The 13,061-nt window shown below is 33.2% G+C and overlaps 2 protein-coding genes across 2 annotated transcripts; one reads left to right on the forward strand and one right to left on the reverse strand.

Annotated features, from left to right (window-relative positions):
• Positions 1-673: 673 nt before the first annotated feature.
• On the reverse strand, positions 674-1,539 carry LOC111369782 (chaperone protein dnaJ 20, chloroplastic-like). Its single transcript, XM_022991420.1, has 2 exons — positions 1,029-1,539; positions 674-933 (listed from the first exon to the last, which is right to left on the reverse strand). Exons 1-2 carry the CDS (start codon positions 1,467-1,469, stop codon positions 820-822), a joined length of 555 nt encoding a protein of 184 aa, XP_022847188.1. The 5' UTR covers positions 1,470-1,539; the 3' UTR covers positions 674-819.
• A 7,143-nt stretch (positions 1,540-8,682) lies between these two features.
• Positions 8,683-11,437, forward strand: LOC111369783 (cytochrome P450 82C4-like). The gene is made up of 2 exons (XM_022991422.1): positions 8,683-9,740; positions 10,606-11,437. Exons 1-2 carry the CDS (start codon positions 8,781-8,783, stop codon positions 11,230-11,232), a joined length of 1,587 nt encoding a protein of 528 aa, XP_022847190.1. The 5' UTR covers positions 8,683-8,780; the 3' UTR covers positions 11,233-11,437.
• Positions 11,438-13,061: the final 1,624 nt, after the last annotated feature.

Below are 13,061 nucleotides of genomic sequence, written 5' to 3' on the forward strand. Positions count from 1 at the left end.
TAATAGTTTGTTGACTTTTTTTACATTAGTAATTATGTTTATAAAAAAATTACATCTTAATTTTTGACCTGACAATATAAAAAGTCTAAGTTCACCCTTGCCGCAAAGTCGTGCATTTTTGCTTCGTGTTATCTAAGTTAAGCAAGGTCCATTTCATAAGACTTTTGAAAAGTTAAAAAGTTCTTTTAACATTAAGAAACTACTTTTGAATATGTTTGAACCCTAAAAGTGTTTTGTTTGAAGTTGCTCAAGAAACTTTTATACAAAAAGTAAAGCAAAAAAACAGAAGTGCAATCAAATGAATTCAATTTTTTTAACCGTCCATTCACACAGCACCGCATGTATTTTGTAGAAAAAACTTGTGAAACTATTCCGTACTTGTAGCATAATTTTAGTCAGAGACGGATTTAGGGGAAGCGGGGAGGGCTCCCCAGCCCACTCAGGCCAAGAGTTTTTTTTAAAGGTATTTTTTATTTTTATTTTAATAAAAAATCAGTTTTTATGTGTAAAAAAAAATTTTCTCGCGTAGTAACCCGATCTTAGATCCAATTCTAGATCCGTCCTTGATTCCAGTCTAATGGTCAAATTTAATATTGTATTATTTTATTCTTTATGCTAAAAATACCATAAAACACTTTACTGATTCAAACTGTGAATAGCTAAAATGCATATGTGGAGCAGGAAGTGATTGGTAATATATTTAATTAGTAAGAACAGAAAAGATGGAATATACATTGGCAAAAACTAAAATAAAAAGCATAAATTATCCTATTGTAATTAATTAAATCTAAGATAAAAAATAAAAATAAAAATGGGATTTCATCTTCGACTACGCATTCGAGCACCCCATGTCATTCTTCCTCCTGAATCCCTTTTTCTTTGCTTCAATTCATTCAATTGAGATTGCCACCTCATTTTCCACTCTCCATTTCTCTGTTTCAGATGGAAAAATAATAATTAAAAAAGAAATCCAGTATATTTCTTTCACAAGATTCATAACTTCTGAATTAATAAGAAAAATTAGTTACCTGGTTAAACTCATATCCTCTTCCAGCAGAGAAATTAAAGCCCAATCCATTAGCTAAATCTTGATCGTACAACGCTCTGGTGTGTGGATCAGAAAGGGTTTCATAAGCCTCCTTAACCAGTATAAATCTCCTGGTGTTTTCATCGACACGGTCTGGTGGAGACACATCAGGATGATATTTTCTTGCCAGTTGTTTATAAGCTTTCTTTATATCAGAAATTGTCCCACTTTCTTCAATTCCCAACACATCATAAAAACTGTTTGGAGCATGAAATGCCTTCAAACTGGCTCTGCACCCTCTGTTTCTGGGTAGCCCAGATGGAGTTTTGAACTGAATCCTGGAATTTGTCAACTGGGAACTGAAGGAAATGCTTGAAAAACTTCCAGGGGTGCAATTTCTGGGGTTTGAGCAGAAATTAAAGCGAACTATTGCACAACTCATTCTTTTTTGCTTTTCTTTTTTGAATTTTTAGGTTTGCAGTCTCACTGATACCTTATCCTTCAGTGTTTGCGTGGTGTATATATAGGAAAACAGAATTTTACATGGTACTGTTCTGGATGAGATTGAAGACATGCTGTTAATTTCATTTTCGGTCCCGGGACTTTTAATGAAATCTCAATTAGGTCATATGTCTTTAATTTATCCCAATTAAACCACTGAACATCTAGTCACTATGTTACCGCACTTAACTTTTCAATTTCCGTTAACTCCGATTCCAGGTAAACATGCCTCTTAATCATGACTTGAGCACAAAATTTTGAGCTTGAGGATGAATAGAGTCTTGAGTAGATTTTATAGACGAATTATTACCATTATATATTAATATGATAACACAAATCACATCAAAATGCTATCAATTTATAAAAGTAACTTGCCCCACGAGCACGGCGCAATGGTAAAACAGAAGGGTTTTCTACTGAGTATTAGAGGTTAGAATTTCCGCAGCAGTTGGAAGGTAGATATCATGTGAAGACAAAGTTATGATGCGCTCCGTCCCCCCTCCAGGGTCTCGTCCATACGTCGTGAAGAAATGTCCACAGGGAGGAGAATCGCATTCCGAATGTCTAGTCCAATTATATATAAGCTGTGACCGCATTCGAATTTATTCGGGTGACGAATTGAGGGGAAGGCCATCACTCCTCTAGATTAGTCGGACGAAATTCGGACAATTGAGTCATTATGCCCCCGTTTGAGTCACATTATTGTGAAAATGAAAATGAAAAATATAGCTGTTATGAATCCCATACAAAAGATAAAAATACATGTTTATTGACTTGAACATCAACTTTTAAGCTTCTTCAAACAAGGATCATTCTTCTTGTACAAAATCCACAAGTGGCGCCCCCCTATTGGAGGGGCGCCAGTGGGGCCAGCCGCCCCTCCAATAAGAAGGCACCACTTGTGAATTTTGTAAACCATTTTGTATCATATTTTGTACTTCTAACATGATCTCTTCAAACAAACCTTTCCTTTCTGAAGTATTGGGTCCCATTCCATACAGAAATATCTTTGGCTTTTTCTATTAATTTGGCACGGACAGTTGGGATAGAGTAGATAAACAGTTGTTTTCAACCCACGAATGCAAATGGGACATGTGTCGATATATGATTGGATAGTCTCAAAAAATTAAAACAAAAATACCCAATTATTTTTTAACACATTAGTTTGTCTTTTTCCTCCCCGTTTTTAAATATGGACAAGTGGCTTTATTCATTTGTTTTAAGTTTTTAATTAATACAGTTGAATATGTATCAATCCTTCTAAACAATGCTCTAGAAATAATATCACCGACACATTAAGAAGATTTCTTTAAAGAGAGTTGTTTCATGGCTTACAAAAGAATTTCCTTCAAGAATTTTTTATACTAAAAGGTTGACTTCATCTTTATTAAAAATGGATCCCATTTCTCCTTTTTTCTTGAAACTCAAGAAATTATTAAGAAAATATGCTGAATAATAATTATAGGAAATCCATACAAGTAGATATCGAATGATTCAAATCGATAAATCATAGATATGTAAGAAAATTAATGAAGTGGACAAGGAGCGGGGTTAGGATGAGGTGGAAGAGGATGTGTGGATGTAAAATAATGGTAAGAAAATAGTTGACATAATTTTAAAGAAAAAAAAAGTTTATAATCATTTTCATTAATGCTTATGAATTGAGGATCTGCGTACACGTATTGATCAATCAACGAATGAAATTGAATTGGGTCTTTATGTTCAACTATTTTTTTAAACTTGAAATGATCTATCCATTTTTTTTTTCCTGATATTTTGAAAATGGGTACAAGTAGACGTTTGGAAAAGATAAATCAAATAGTTGAATTAGAACAAAAGTTCCAATCAGTATTTAAAATATATTAAGGCCCGTTTGAGCCACATTAATGTAAGAATGAGAATGAAAAATATAATCGTTACGGTTCCACACAAAAAATAAAAAGTCAAATATGATGGCTTGATGTGATGGATAATTGTGATATTTTCATTTTGATGACAAATAATGGAAAACAAATAGGGGCTAGACTTAACTTAAAATGCTCATTTTTCAAAAATTTGAGGTCAATCGATCAGTTCTTGACTTGACTTAAAATGTTCATTTTTCAACTCTTTGCATATAATAAAACTGATTTTCGATTTATTCTCAATTATTTCAGTTTCCGAAATACATTTTTTTTTTTTTTAATTTAATTGAACACTATGGCTCTTGGGTATATTGGATAGTCTAGCCCTTTCAAGGCGAAGCTCACGATGTTTTGTCAAATTGACTAAAATATAAGATATAATTTGAGCGGAATTTGACTCTTTAAAATATATTAAAATACTTTAAATTGTAAATTCTTCTAGATGTGTCTCAATATCAGATTGTCGAGTTGATTAGGGCTACTAGTTCTCACACATGTATTTCCTCCATTTTATTTTTTGTTAACTTTTTGAGGAAAAATAATAAAATTTGCCTGAATAACAATCTTGCTAGTGACATATTCCAAAACCTACCATTATACCTCGAATCCTGATTAAACTTTAAAATTAATACGAATTTTCTTTTCTACTTTTCAATTATACGTCGCACTCTACAAATTATCTACAACTCATTATTTGGCCGTTCCACAAAAAGTCACACGAAAATTCATCAATGGGACCCCACTACCTTAAACTTTCTCCTATGCAAGTCAACAAATATAAAGTCCTTTCTACATTAGAAAGTTCGGATCGGAAGAGAAATTGATGCATTTCTTGTATATTGTCGATTACATATGTTAATAATGATGTACATGTTGACGATGGTGTAAATGAATCCTAAGCAAATTAAATTTTAAATATAAAATGAATTTTTCTTGTTCGTTAAAATACTTTTTTAGATTGCATACGCTAATGAATTAAAGTTATTTGTTTTTGTCAGACGGAAGATGATTATAGTTGTGCTAATTATATAATAATAATTAGATATTAAAGTACAAGATATTTAATTTATTTTCATTTTAGGATGAAGAATTGGAACAAGAATTAACCTGTTTGGTCGGGCTTAAATCGAAGCCAAATAGGCACCCTGTTTTTTACCTGAATTTAAGCCGGGACAAACATCACGATCGTTGGAGCAAATGGTCCCAAACATATACTCATCTTGACTTTTTTGTCCAAAGTGTTGTTGGTTGAGCTAACAACTTGTGGTCCATTTAATCGCTGTAGGTCCGATGTCTCGAAGGTGGAGCCGCCGGGATTAGGTGGTTTTGATTGATTGAACAAACTTTGGATAATCATATCGAATGAAAATGTAATAACTGCTTTAAAATTAAGTTAATAATATTATCTAATATAATAAAATCAACATGTTAATAATATTGTTTAATTGTGAATATGTTTTAAAAAAAATTTAAATATTGTTCATTACCCCGAAAATCATTAATATTACTTGAATATGTTCATAATAGGACCTCCAAATATGTAATAAATTTACTCTTTCAAACATAATTTTTTAAAGAGCTGACTACAGATAATTTACTATTCGCTTATTCGGAAAAAAATTACTTATTTGATAGAAATTCTTTTCTTACTTCCCAATAAGTTGATTTTTTTTTTAATTTTGATGAATAAATTTATTTACTTACGAGTAAAATTTTTAAGTTTCTAAAATTACGGTAGTCTTATTAAGTTCTTGTTTGAGTCCCATTTTTAATACTCATTCTGCCCAAATTTATTTTCATTCTTGTACTCTTTCAATAAGATAATTTTGCATGAAAATTTCTCCCTACTTTTTAATCACAATTTCTTCGAAAAGTTATTTTCTATAAATTCTATTCTAAAGAAATATGGCTCAAACAAGGCTAAGTGCTTTTTTAATAAAATTTTGTTAAAACTTCTATCAACTGATCAAACTTCAATTATAATCACATATGTTATAATATTCACAATTTTTATCAATTTTTCTTCATACATTTATTAAAATTTATTAACTTTTATAAAAAACTTTGTCAAACAATCCCTAACTTTATGGTGCAGACCCTTACACAGAATTCCTTAATTTTCTACCTTCTAATTTTATAGTCCATAAATGTTCTTTTACATGTCAAGCACACTGATGAACTAAAAACAACCTAGATTCACCCTTAAGCACCTGTCTGTTTCCAATTATTTGAAGAAAATAATGCATTTTTTGACCATTTGTTGCCAGCACGTGGGACCCAATGTGAGATATAAAGTAAAAAAATCACGGCTGATAGTGGAGCAATGGTCAGAAAATGAATTTAAATTGAACAGAAAAATTGAAAACAAACAAGAGCTAAGTGTGTATGTATTAGTAATAGTTCATTTAGAACAAATTTTAACTATCGTAAACCGTCTTTATATAGATTTTGTGTTGTGAATTGAAGAGATACGTAGATTGTATTTTGCAAGATGCGGAGCATTGCCCGAATTTGAGACTCGTGAGTGGTAGCAACCCTTTCTACTCATGAACTCTCACATAATTGATGTGACGAGAGACGAGTACTGCTAATGGCGTCGAGTTATGTCGAAATTAGAACTCTTATGGGGGTTTGTGGGCTTGGGCCCATGATTAAACAGTCAGCCTATACGAGTGCGATAGGTGTGGCCATTTAACAGATGATGGACCTTTTCTTTCCATTGTTTAGCCCATATTTGATTTAGATAATATGCGGTCGAAAAGTTGTGGATCTCGTAGAATATGTGATTAAAAGTTATTGTTAACTTTTTTAGATTTTAATCTAATTTTGTAGCGGAACCAAAAATGGACTAAATGGGATCTACTTGATTAGGTTTTTTAAACGAATTCACGACTTGTCTATATCAATTATTTATCAAATACAAAATTTGGTTTGAAAATTTGCACATAAACAAAAACTGGAATGAACTGGAAACGAGAACTTGAATGAAAAAAAAAATAAAAAATAAAAGGAAGAAGATGAAGAAAGAAAGAAAGAAAGAAAGATAATCCTATAAAATTTGGTTCTAATATTGTTGAAATCAAAAATTAATGTGAGAAAGCAAGTGATTGAACCAAACATATCTTGAAATTCAGTTATTCGAATGAGGATTACGTCGGCAATAAAGAAATGGTCTTATTCCCGACCATACAAATATCAAATCGAAGTCAAAACAAGCCCCTATCTGAGCTCCATTTTAATGAAAGTTTGGGGGAAAAAGTATTTTGAAATGGTGATTTTTTGGAGAATGAAAGATTAGAAAATAGGAAAAGATTTTGGAACGTGTAATATTATTTTATTGGAGAATGGATAATTGAAAATGAGTTTTGAAAAAATATATTTAGGAAAAATGGAGCCCAAATAGGGCATAAATTAGTAATTTACTTCAAATTATTCTATGACCATCTCAATGAGATATATAGATAGGGAAATCAAATGAGTAGAGAGAAATTTCTCTCTTGTCCTTGTGAATTCCAAAATGCTCTTCCCACCTTCATCTAGCTTCTTCGCCCCAAAAGAATACATTGAAGTTCACCAAAATGTAACGTCGCAACTATCCAACATTGTGACTCAACAATTTTTAAAAAGAATTTAATATTTCTCGTCGTCTTATATTTTTGTTTGAATTTAAGATTTTTGTTGTAACCATATTAGTGCGTTGTAACTTCTCTTGTGCATTTGTCAATAAGAATGCATGTTGATGTTCGAAAGAATGCCTAGAATATGATGTGACATTTGTTAGCGACTTATGACTTCATATGTGCTCTAGTTGATATGTTTCATTGCAAGCCATGATATTTGGTTACGGTGAGAGAGAACAATATGAATTTACAAAATTTTGGTTAGAAGGCTATAGTGAGAAATATTTTAATAGTCTTATACTTCGTTGGCCAAAAATACCATTTTTCGATGGTGAACTCGATTGCTCATAGAATTTTGGGCAAGTCGGGCGCAGATATATCAAAAATGAATCCATTTGTTTTTCTCATCACAATCATATAAAAAGTATTTTTCTTTTATTATTATTTTTTTTTATTGCAATTTTTTGTTAGTAGTTTAGTTATGAACTTTTCCCGACAAAAATAATGATGGGTCACCTTTAAGCTATTAATTGGGCTAAATCAGTGTTGAACCTAAACTCGGCCAATTTGTGAACCAGAAAAGAATTTTTGACCCATGACTACATAGCGTATATGACTCTTTACGTTTAACAATTTGTTGGGCCACTAAGCCCAACAAGGACACACACATACCCGAATAAATTAACACAAACCCACAGGTTATACGTATGGAAATAAATATATATTAAGAAGGATAGTAAAAATAATCTGAAATTTAATTAATCCTACAAAAAAATTAGTAACAAAATATGATCATGAAATTCAATTAGGCATAGAAACGAAAGAGAATAACTTCGTTTTGAGAATTGTGAAAATTATTAAAAATCCACAATAACGGTTGAACTTCTGATTATTTTAATTGCATTGTCACTATCATTCTGATTTTAATCCCGATTTAAAAAAATAAATAAATAAATCTTGCCTGTTATGTAATATTTTTTTTGTCCCAATACTAGAGTATTGAGTAGAGCTACTAGACATCGCATATATTTTTCCTTTCATTTTATTTTTAGCTAAATTTTTGAGGAAAATAACGTAGTGGTTGGTTTGCATTTTCATTTTCCATTTTCATTTTCAAAACGATTTTTAGTTTTCCCTGAAAACCGCCCGTTTTCCTCATTTTGAACGTTTTCGACATTTATAGCTGAAAACGATAAAAAGTCGTCTTGCGTTTTCAGTTATAAATTTTAACTCATTTTCGAAAATGTATTTTCGAAAACGACAGATCAAACGCGTTTTTCGCATTTTCGAAAACGAAAAATGAAAAATGGGCCGAAAACGGCAAACCAACCACGGCCTAATTAATCTCGTCAAAATAAGTTAACTTAGACCGTCTTTCTTAACAATCTTGTTTGTGACACTATCCAAACTCTATCATTATACCTTGAATCCTGATTAACTTTGAAACTATCATGGATCATTTTGTTATTGAAAAATCAAACGTCACACTCTAAAATTATCAACAACCCACTTTTTGGCCCCCTGGAATTGTCTCCTGGAAAAAGCCACTTGAACAGCCCCTGGTTGTCCAGCCCAATAGGGGGCTGTGACAAATGCAAGTCAACCGCACAAAGTCTTTTCTCACTTTGAAAAGCAATCAATAATTCGTTTGAAACCTTGGATTAGATATAGATTCAGTTCTTGAATATCATTTCAATTTCTGAACTCTTTTGATCATCTCTCAAAAAAATGAACTTTCTCTCACATGATCTGCTAGCACCTGTTTTAGGAATTCTATCCCTGCTGCTGCTATATTATCTATGGAGCAGAAAAAGTAAAAATAAGGGCATATCACCCCCTGAACCGGTAGGTGCTTGGCCTATTATAGGCCACCTGCCCCTGCTAGGTGGTCAAACCCCGGTGGCTCTGGTTTTAGCAGGGTTGGCCGATAAATATGGTCCCGTATTTAAGATTCGACTCGGGATGCGCCCTGCAATTGTAGTGAGCAATTGGGAATCTGTTAAAGAGTGCTTCACCACTAATGACAAGGCTCTCTCTAATAGGCCAAGTTCTAATGCAGGGAAATACCTTGGTTACAATTATGCTGCCTTTGGTTTTACTCAGGGCCCGTATTGGCGCGAGGTGAGAAAGTTAGTGATGCTACAAGTTCTGTCGAGTAGGAGACTAGAAGCATTAAAACATGTTCGAAAATTGGAGATAGAGACTTGTATCAAAGAGTTGTATAGGGAAATTCATAGGGATCAAAGACTCGTTGATTCAAATGAATACCAAGATTTGGATAGACAGTCAAAGGAGGTAGTGATGAGTCAGTGGTTTGAACACTTGAGCTTGAACATAATTGTGAAAATGATTGCTGGAAAACGATATTCAGGAACTGAGGAGGCTCGATCATTCAGAAAAGTCATCAAGGAGTTTATGCGTATATCAGGGCTTTTTGGTCTCTCAGATGCGGTTCCATTGTCACTTTTAAGCTGGATAGACTTTGAGGGTCATATCAAGTCCATGAAAGGAATTTCAAAGGAATTGAGTGTTATTACTGAAAGCTGGATTGATGAACATGTGAAGGAAAATCTGAAGGGAGAATTGAGGAATGAACAAGATTTCATAGATGTGATGCTTTCTGCTATTGATGATCAATTTACAAAATATGGTCATTCAAAGGAAACTATAATCAAGGCTACAATAATGGTATGCTACTGTTCTTCAATATAAAGCTATTCATTGGTTTGAGGCATGTTTAGTAAGTATTAATTTTATCTTCTTTCTTATTCTTAATGCTGCTTACGTTATGAAACAAGCCACCAAAACTAGAAATGTCTAGTTTATACATCTCTATACTTGAAAGTCGGTATCTCTTTACATATTGTAGGTTTGCTTAAGTTGTCAAAATCTAAAACTATGCATCGGTTTATCTTAAAACAACCTGGTATGTTTGGGTAGGCAGTCCATTACTAGAAAAGCACGATAGACATTTTTATTTTTTTTTCACTTTCTTCTGCTTCTCTACACTAGAGTTGATTTCCTGCCCACAGTGGATATTATAACAATTGCCCACCACTAATGTCATGTCACCACATCAGAGGTCAAAAGAAAAAAGATTTGACTTATTGACAGCAAGTGGGTATCATATCTCCTACACACTGTGGGCAGCAGATCATTTCTATTCTCAACACTATCCTATATTGTAAAGTTCATGTTACTTAACAAGCCATCCTAAACTTTGTGCTGCAATGTCATTGACTCAAGTAGCTACGTCACATTTTGGACAAAGATCTACCTACAACACAGAGACTAAGAATGCAGCTATAATCAGGTCCTACTTACACTGAAAATCAAAATTGCTTTGGATATTTAAGATTCGCAAAAGAGGAAAGAGAAGAGTAAGTAGATCATGATTCCTTGGATTTTTAACTTCCATCAATGCATAAACATATGAGTCCAATAGATTGGAAGTATATTAAGTTTTGCTATGCATTTAAACCATTGGCTATGTATAGGCAGATCAAGTTCCTCCATAGACCTGTCTATTTTAACCATTTTTTCCTTGCTGCAGAACATCATCTTAGCAGGTTCTGATACCACATCTGTTCACTTGACATGGATCTTATCTCTACTAGTAAACAACAGGGAAGTAATGAAGCGAGCCCAAGAAGAAATCGATGTTAACGTTGGTAAAGAGAGATGGGTAGACGAATCCGATATTAAAAACTTGGTCTATCTCCAAGCTATTGTCAAGGAGACGTTGAGGTTATTCCCACCAGGGCCCCTGTCAGTGCCTCATGAAGCCACGGAAGACTGTCATATGGGACCTTATTTGATCCCAAAAGGAACCCGGTTGATGGTGAATGTATGGAAGTTACACCGAGATCCACGTATTTGGTCAGATCCTGATGAATTTATACCGGAGAGGTTTCTTACAAGCCATGCCGAGATAGATTACTTAGGACAGCATTTCGAGTTCACTCCATTTGGCTCTGGCAGAAGATCCTGCCCCGGGATCACATTTGCGATGCAAGTGACACATTTGACAATTGCTCAATTGCTCCAAGGTTTTGATTTCACAACACCATTAAACATGCCAGTGGACATGACTGAAGGCTCTAGTATTACCCTGCCCAAGGCGGATCCATTGCAACTGCTTGTTACTGCAAGATTACCTTCTAATTTCTATGAAAACTAGGTATTACTTTTTCGGCACATTTGGTATCTTGGATAGGACAGGATGGAACTAGAGAAGACATATATGTGAAATATTTATCTATTAGTGGGTCTATAGTACTGTCTAATTCAGCATACCAAAAATGTAATAAAGTTGAACTTGTTTATGTACTACTCAGTAGCCAAAACTTTAGAGAAATAATGATGTATAATTAATAATGATTTAATAATGTTTATATTACATTTTCGTTTATACACACACAACTCTTTACATCGTCAAGACTTCAATGGAAAGGCAGAAACAGAATTCAACGAATTGAGTCCATCTCCAGGCTGCTGTCAAATAGACACTGAGGTAAGTTTTGGCAGCACACCTATCAGTACCACATGAAGCCATGGAAGACTGTCATGTGGGAGGTTATTTCGTCCCAAAAGGCACTCGATTATTTGTGAATATATGAAAGAAACACTGTAATCCTCATATTTGGTGAGATCTAACAAGCCATGCAGAGCTAGATTTCTCAGACGAGCATGAGAAGATCACATTTGCAATGCAAGTGACACACTTGACGCTTGTTTGCTCTTAGGTTTTGATTTCACAACACCATTAAATATGCACATGGCTCAAGGCCAGAGTTTTACATTGTCCAAGGGCCAAGGCTAAACTATTACAACTAGTTGTCACTGCAAGATTACCTTCTAGGTTCTATCAAAACTAGGCCCCTACTTGATAAAAATTAAAATCCAGATTTTTATTAAAGTCAAAAGTAACAATTAATTTTAACAACATATCTTATGGGACCCAAAACTTTCAACCACATATTTTATCAACTTTTATCAAAATCTGCTAAAAATCTGATTTTAATCTTCACAAAAATGGGCTAGTTAAATCTGGTATTAAGCATCTCTTTGACAACTATTATTTGGGAAAAACAATGTTTTAAATAGTAATTTTTAATTGATTGTGTGGTTAAAAAGTAGAAAAATGTTTTGAATTTACTGTATATTTTATTGTGTGAAAGTGTGGTCGAAAATGAGTCTAAAGAAAAATAGAGTTTTGAAATAATGGTTGTAAAAGATACGCTAAATTTGTGACATGGAATGGATTAGTTAATATTCATATAATATTAAAGATGAGGAGAAAATTAAAGGGACTCTTTGGGAGCGATTTTTCCTCCCAAAAAGTTGATTTTTTAACCGTTATTTCACTATTTCAGCCGTCATATTTTACTTCTTCTCTCACAGGTGGACCACACTTTTGTCCTAACGGTCAAAAAATCAATTCTCAAAATCACTCCCAAGCAGACTCAAAATCTTATTCTACGTATTACCTCATCATCTTCATTATTGTGTATCTAACATAAATTTTGGATACATTTGTTTAATATTGTCCAAACCAGCGAGCTAAACGTGCAATTGGGGGATAAATTTATGTACACTCTAGCCAAAACTTCAAGAAAGAATAAAATGTAAAACTAATATTAGGATTTTAATCATTATATCCCCGGAGTAAATGGGGTTTGTAGAGTTTCTCCTTTGTAATTAATTTTACTAATCCTTTTTTTTTTTTTTTTTAGTATGATGGCGATGCTAATGCAAAAGAATCTATGAAACAGATTCCAAAATCCAATGGAAAATCAATTTGGAACAACTTTAGAAATACCATTTATGACGAGAGGTAAGCACAGAGGATGGGAATTAACTGTGTAAAAGATTATAGATCACATCCTCGATGCAACTCATACACACGGAGCTTCCTCTCCTTTGGATATTTTATTGTTGTACTGTTTGCGCGTTTTCGAGAGCACTGGGGTTATTCACAAATTTCAGTAGAATAAATATTAGATTTTT

Source organism: Olea europaea, chromosome 20 (assembly GCF_002742605.1).
Source record: "Olea europaea var. sylvestris chromosome 20, O_europaea_v1, whole genome shotgun sequence".
NCBI classification, from domain to species: Eukaryota; Viridiplantae; Streptophyta; class Magnoliopsida; order Lamiales; family Oleaceae; genus Olea; species Olea europaea.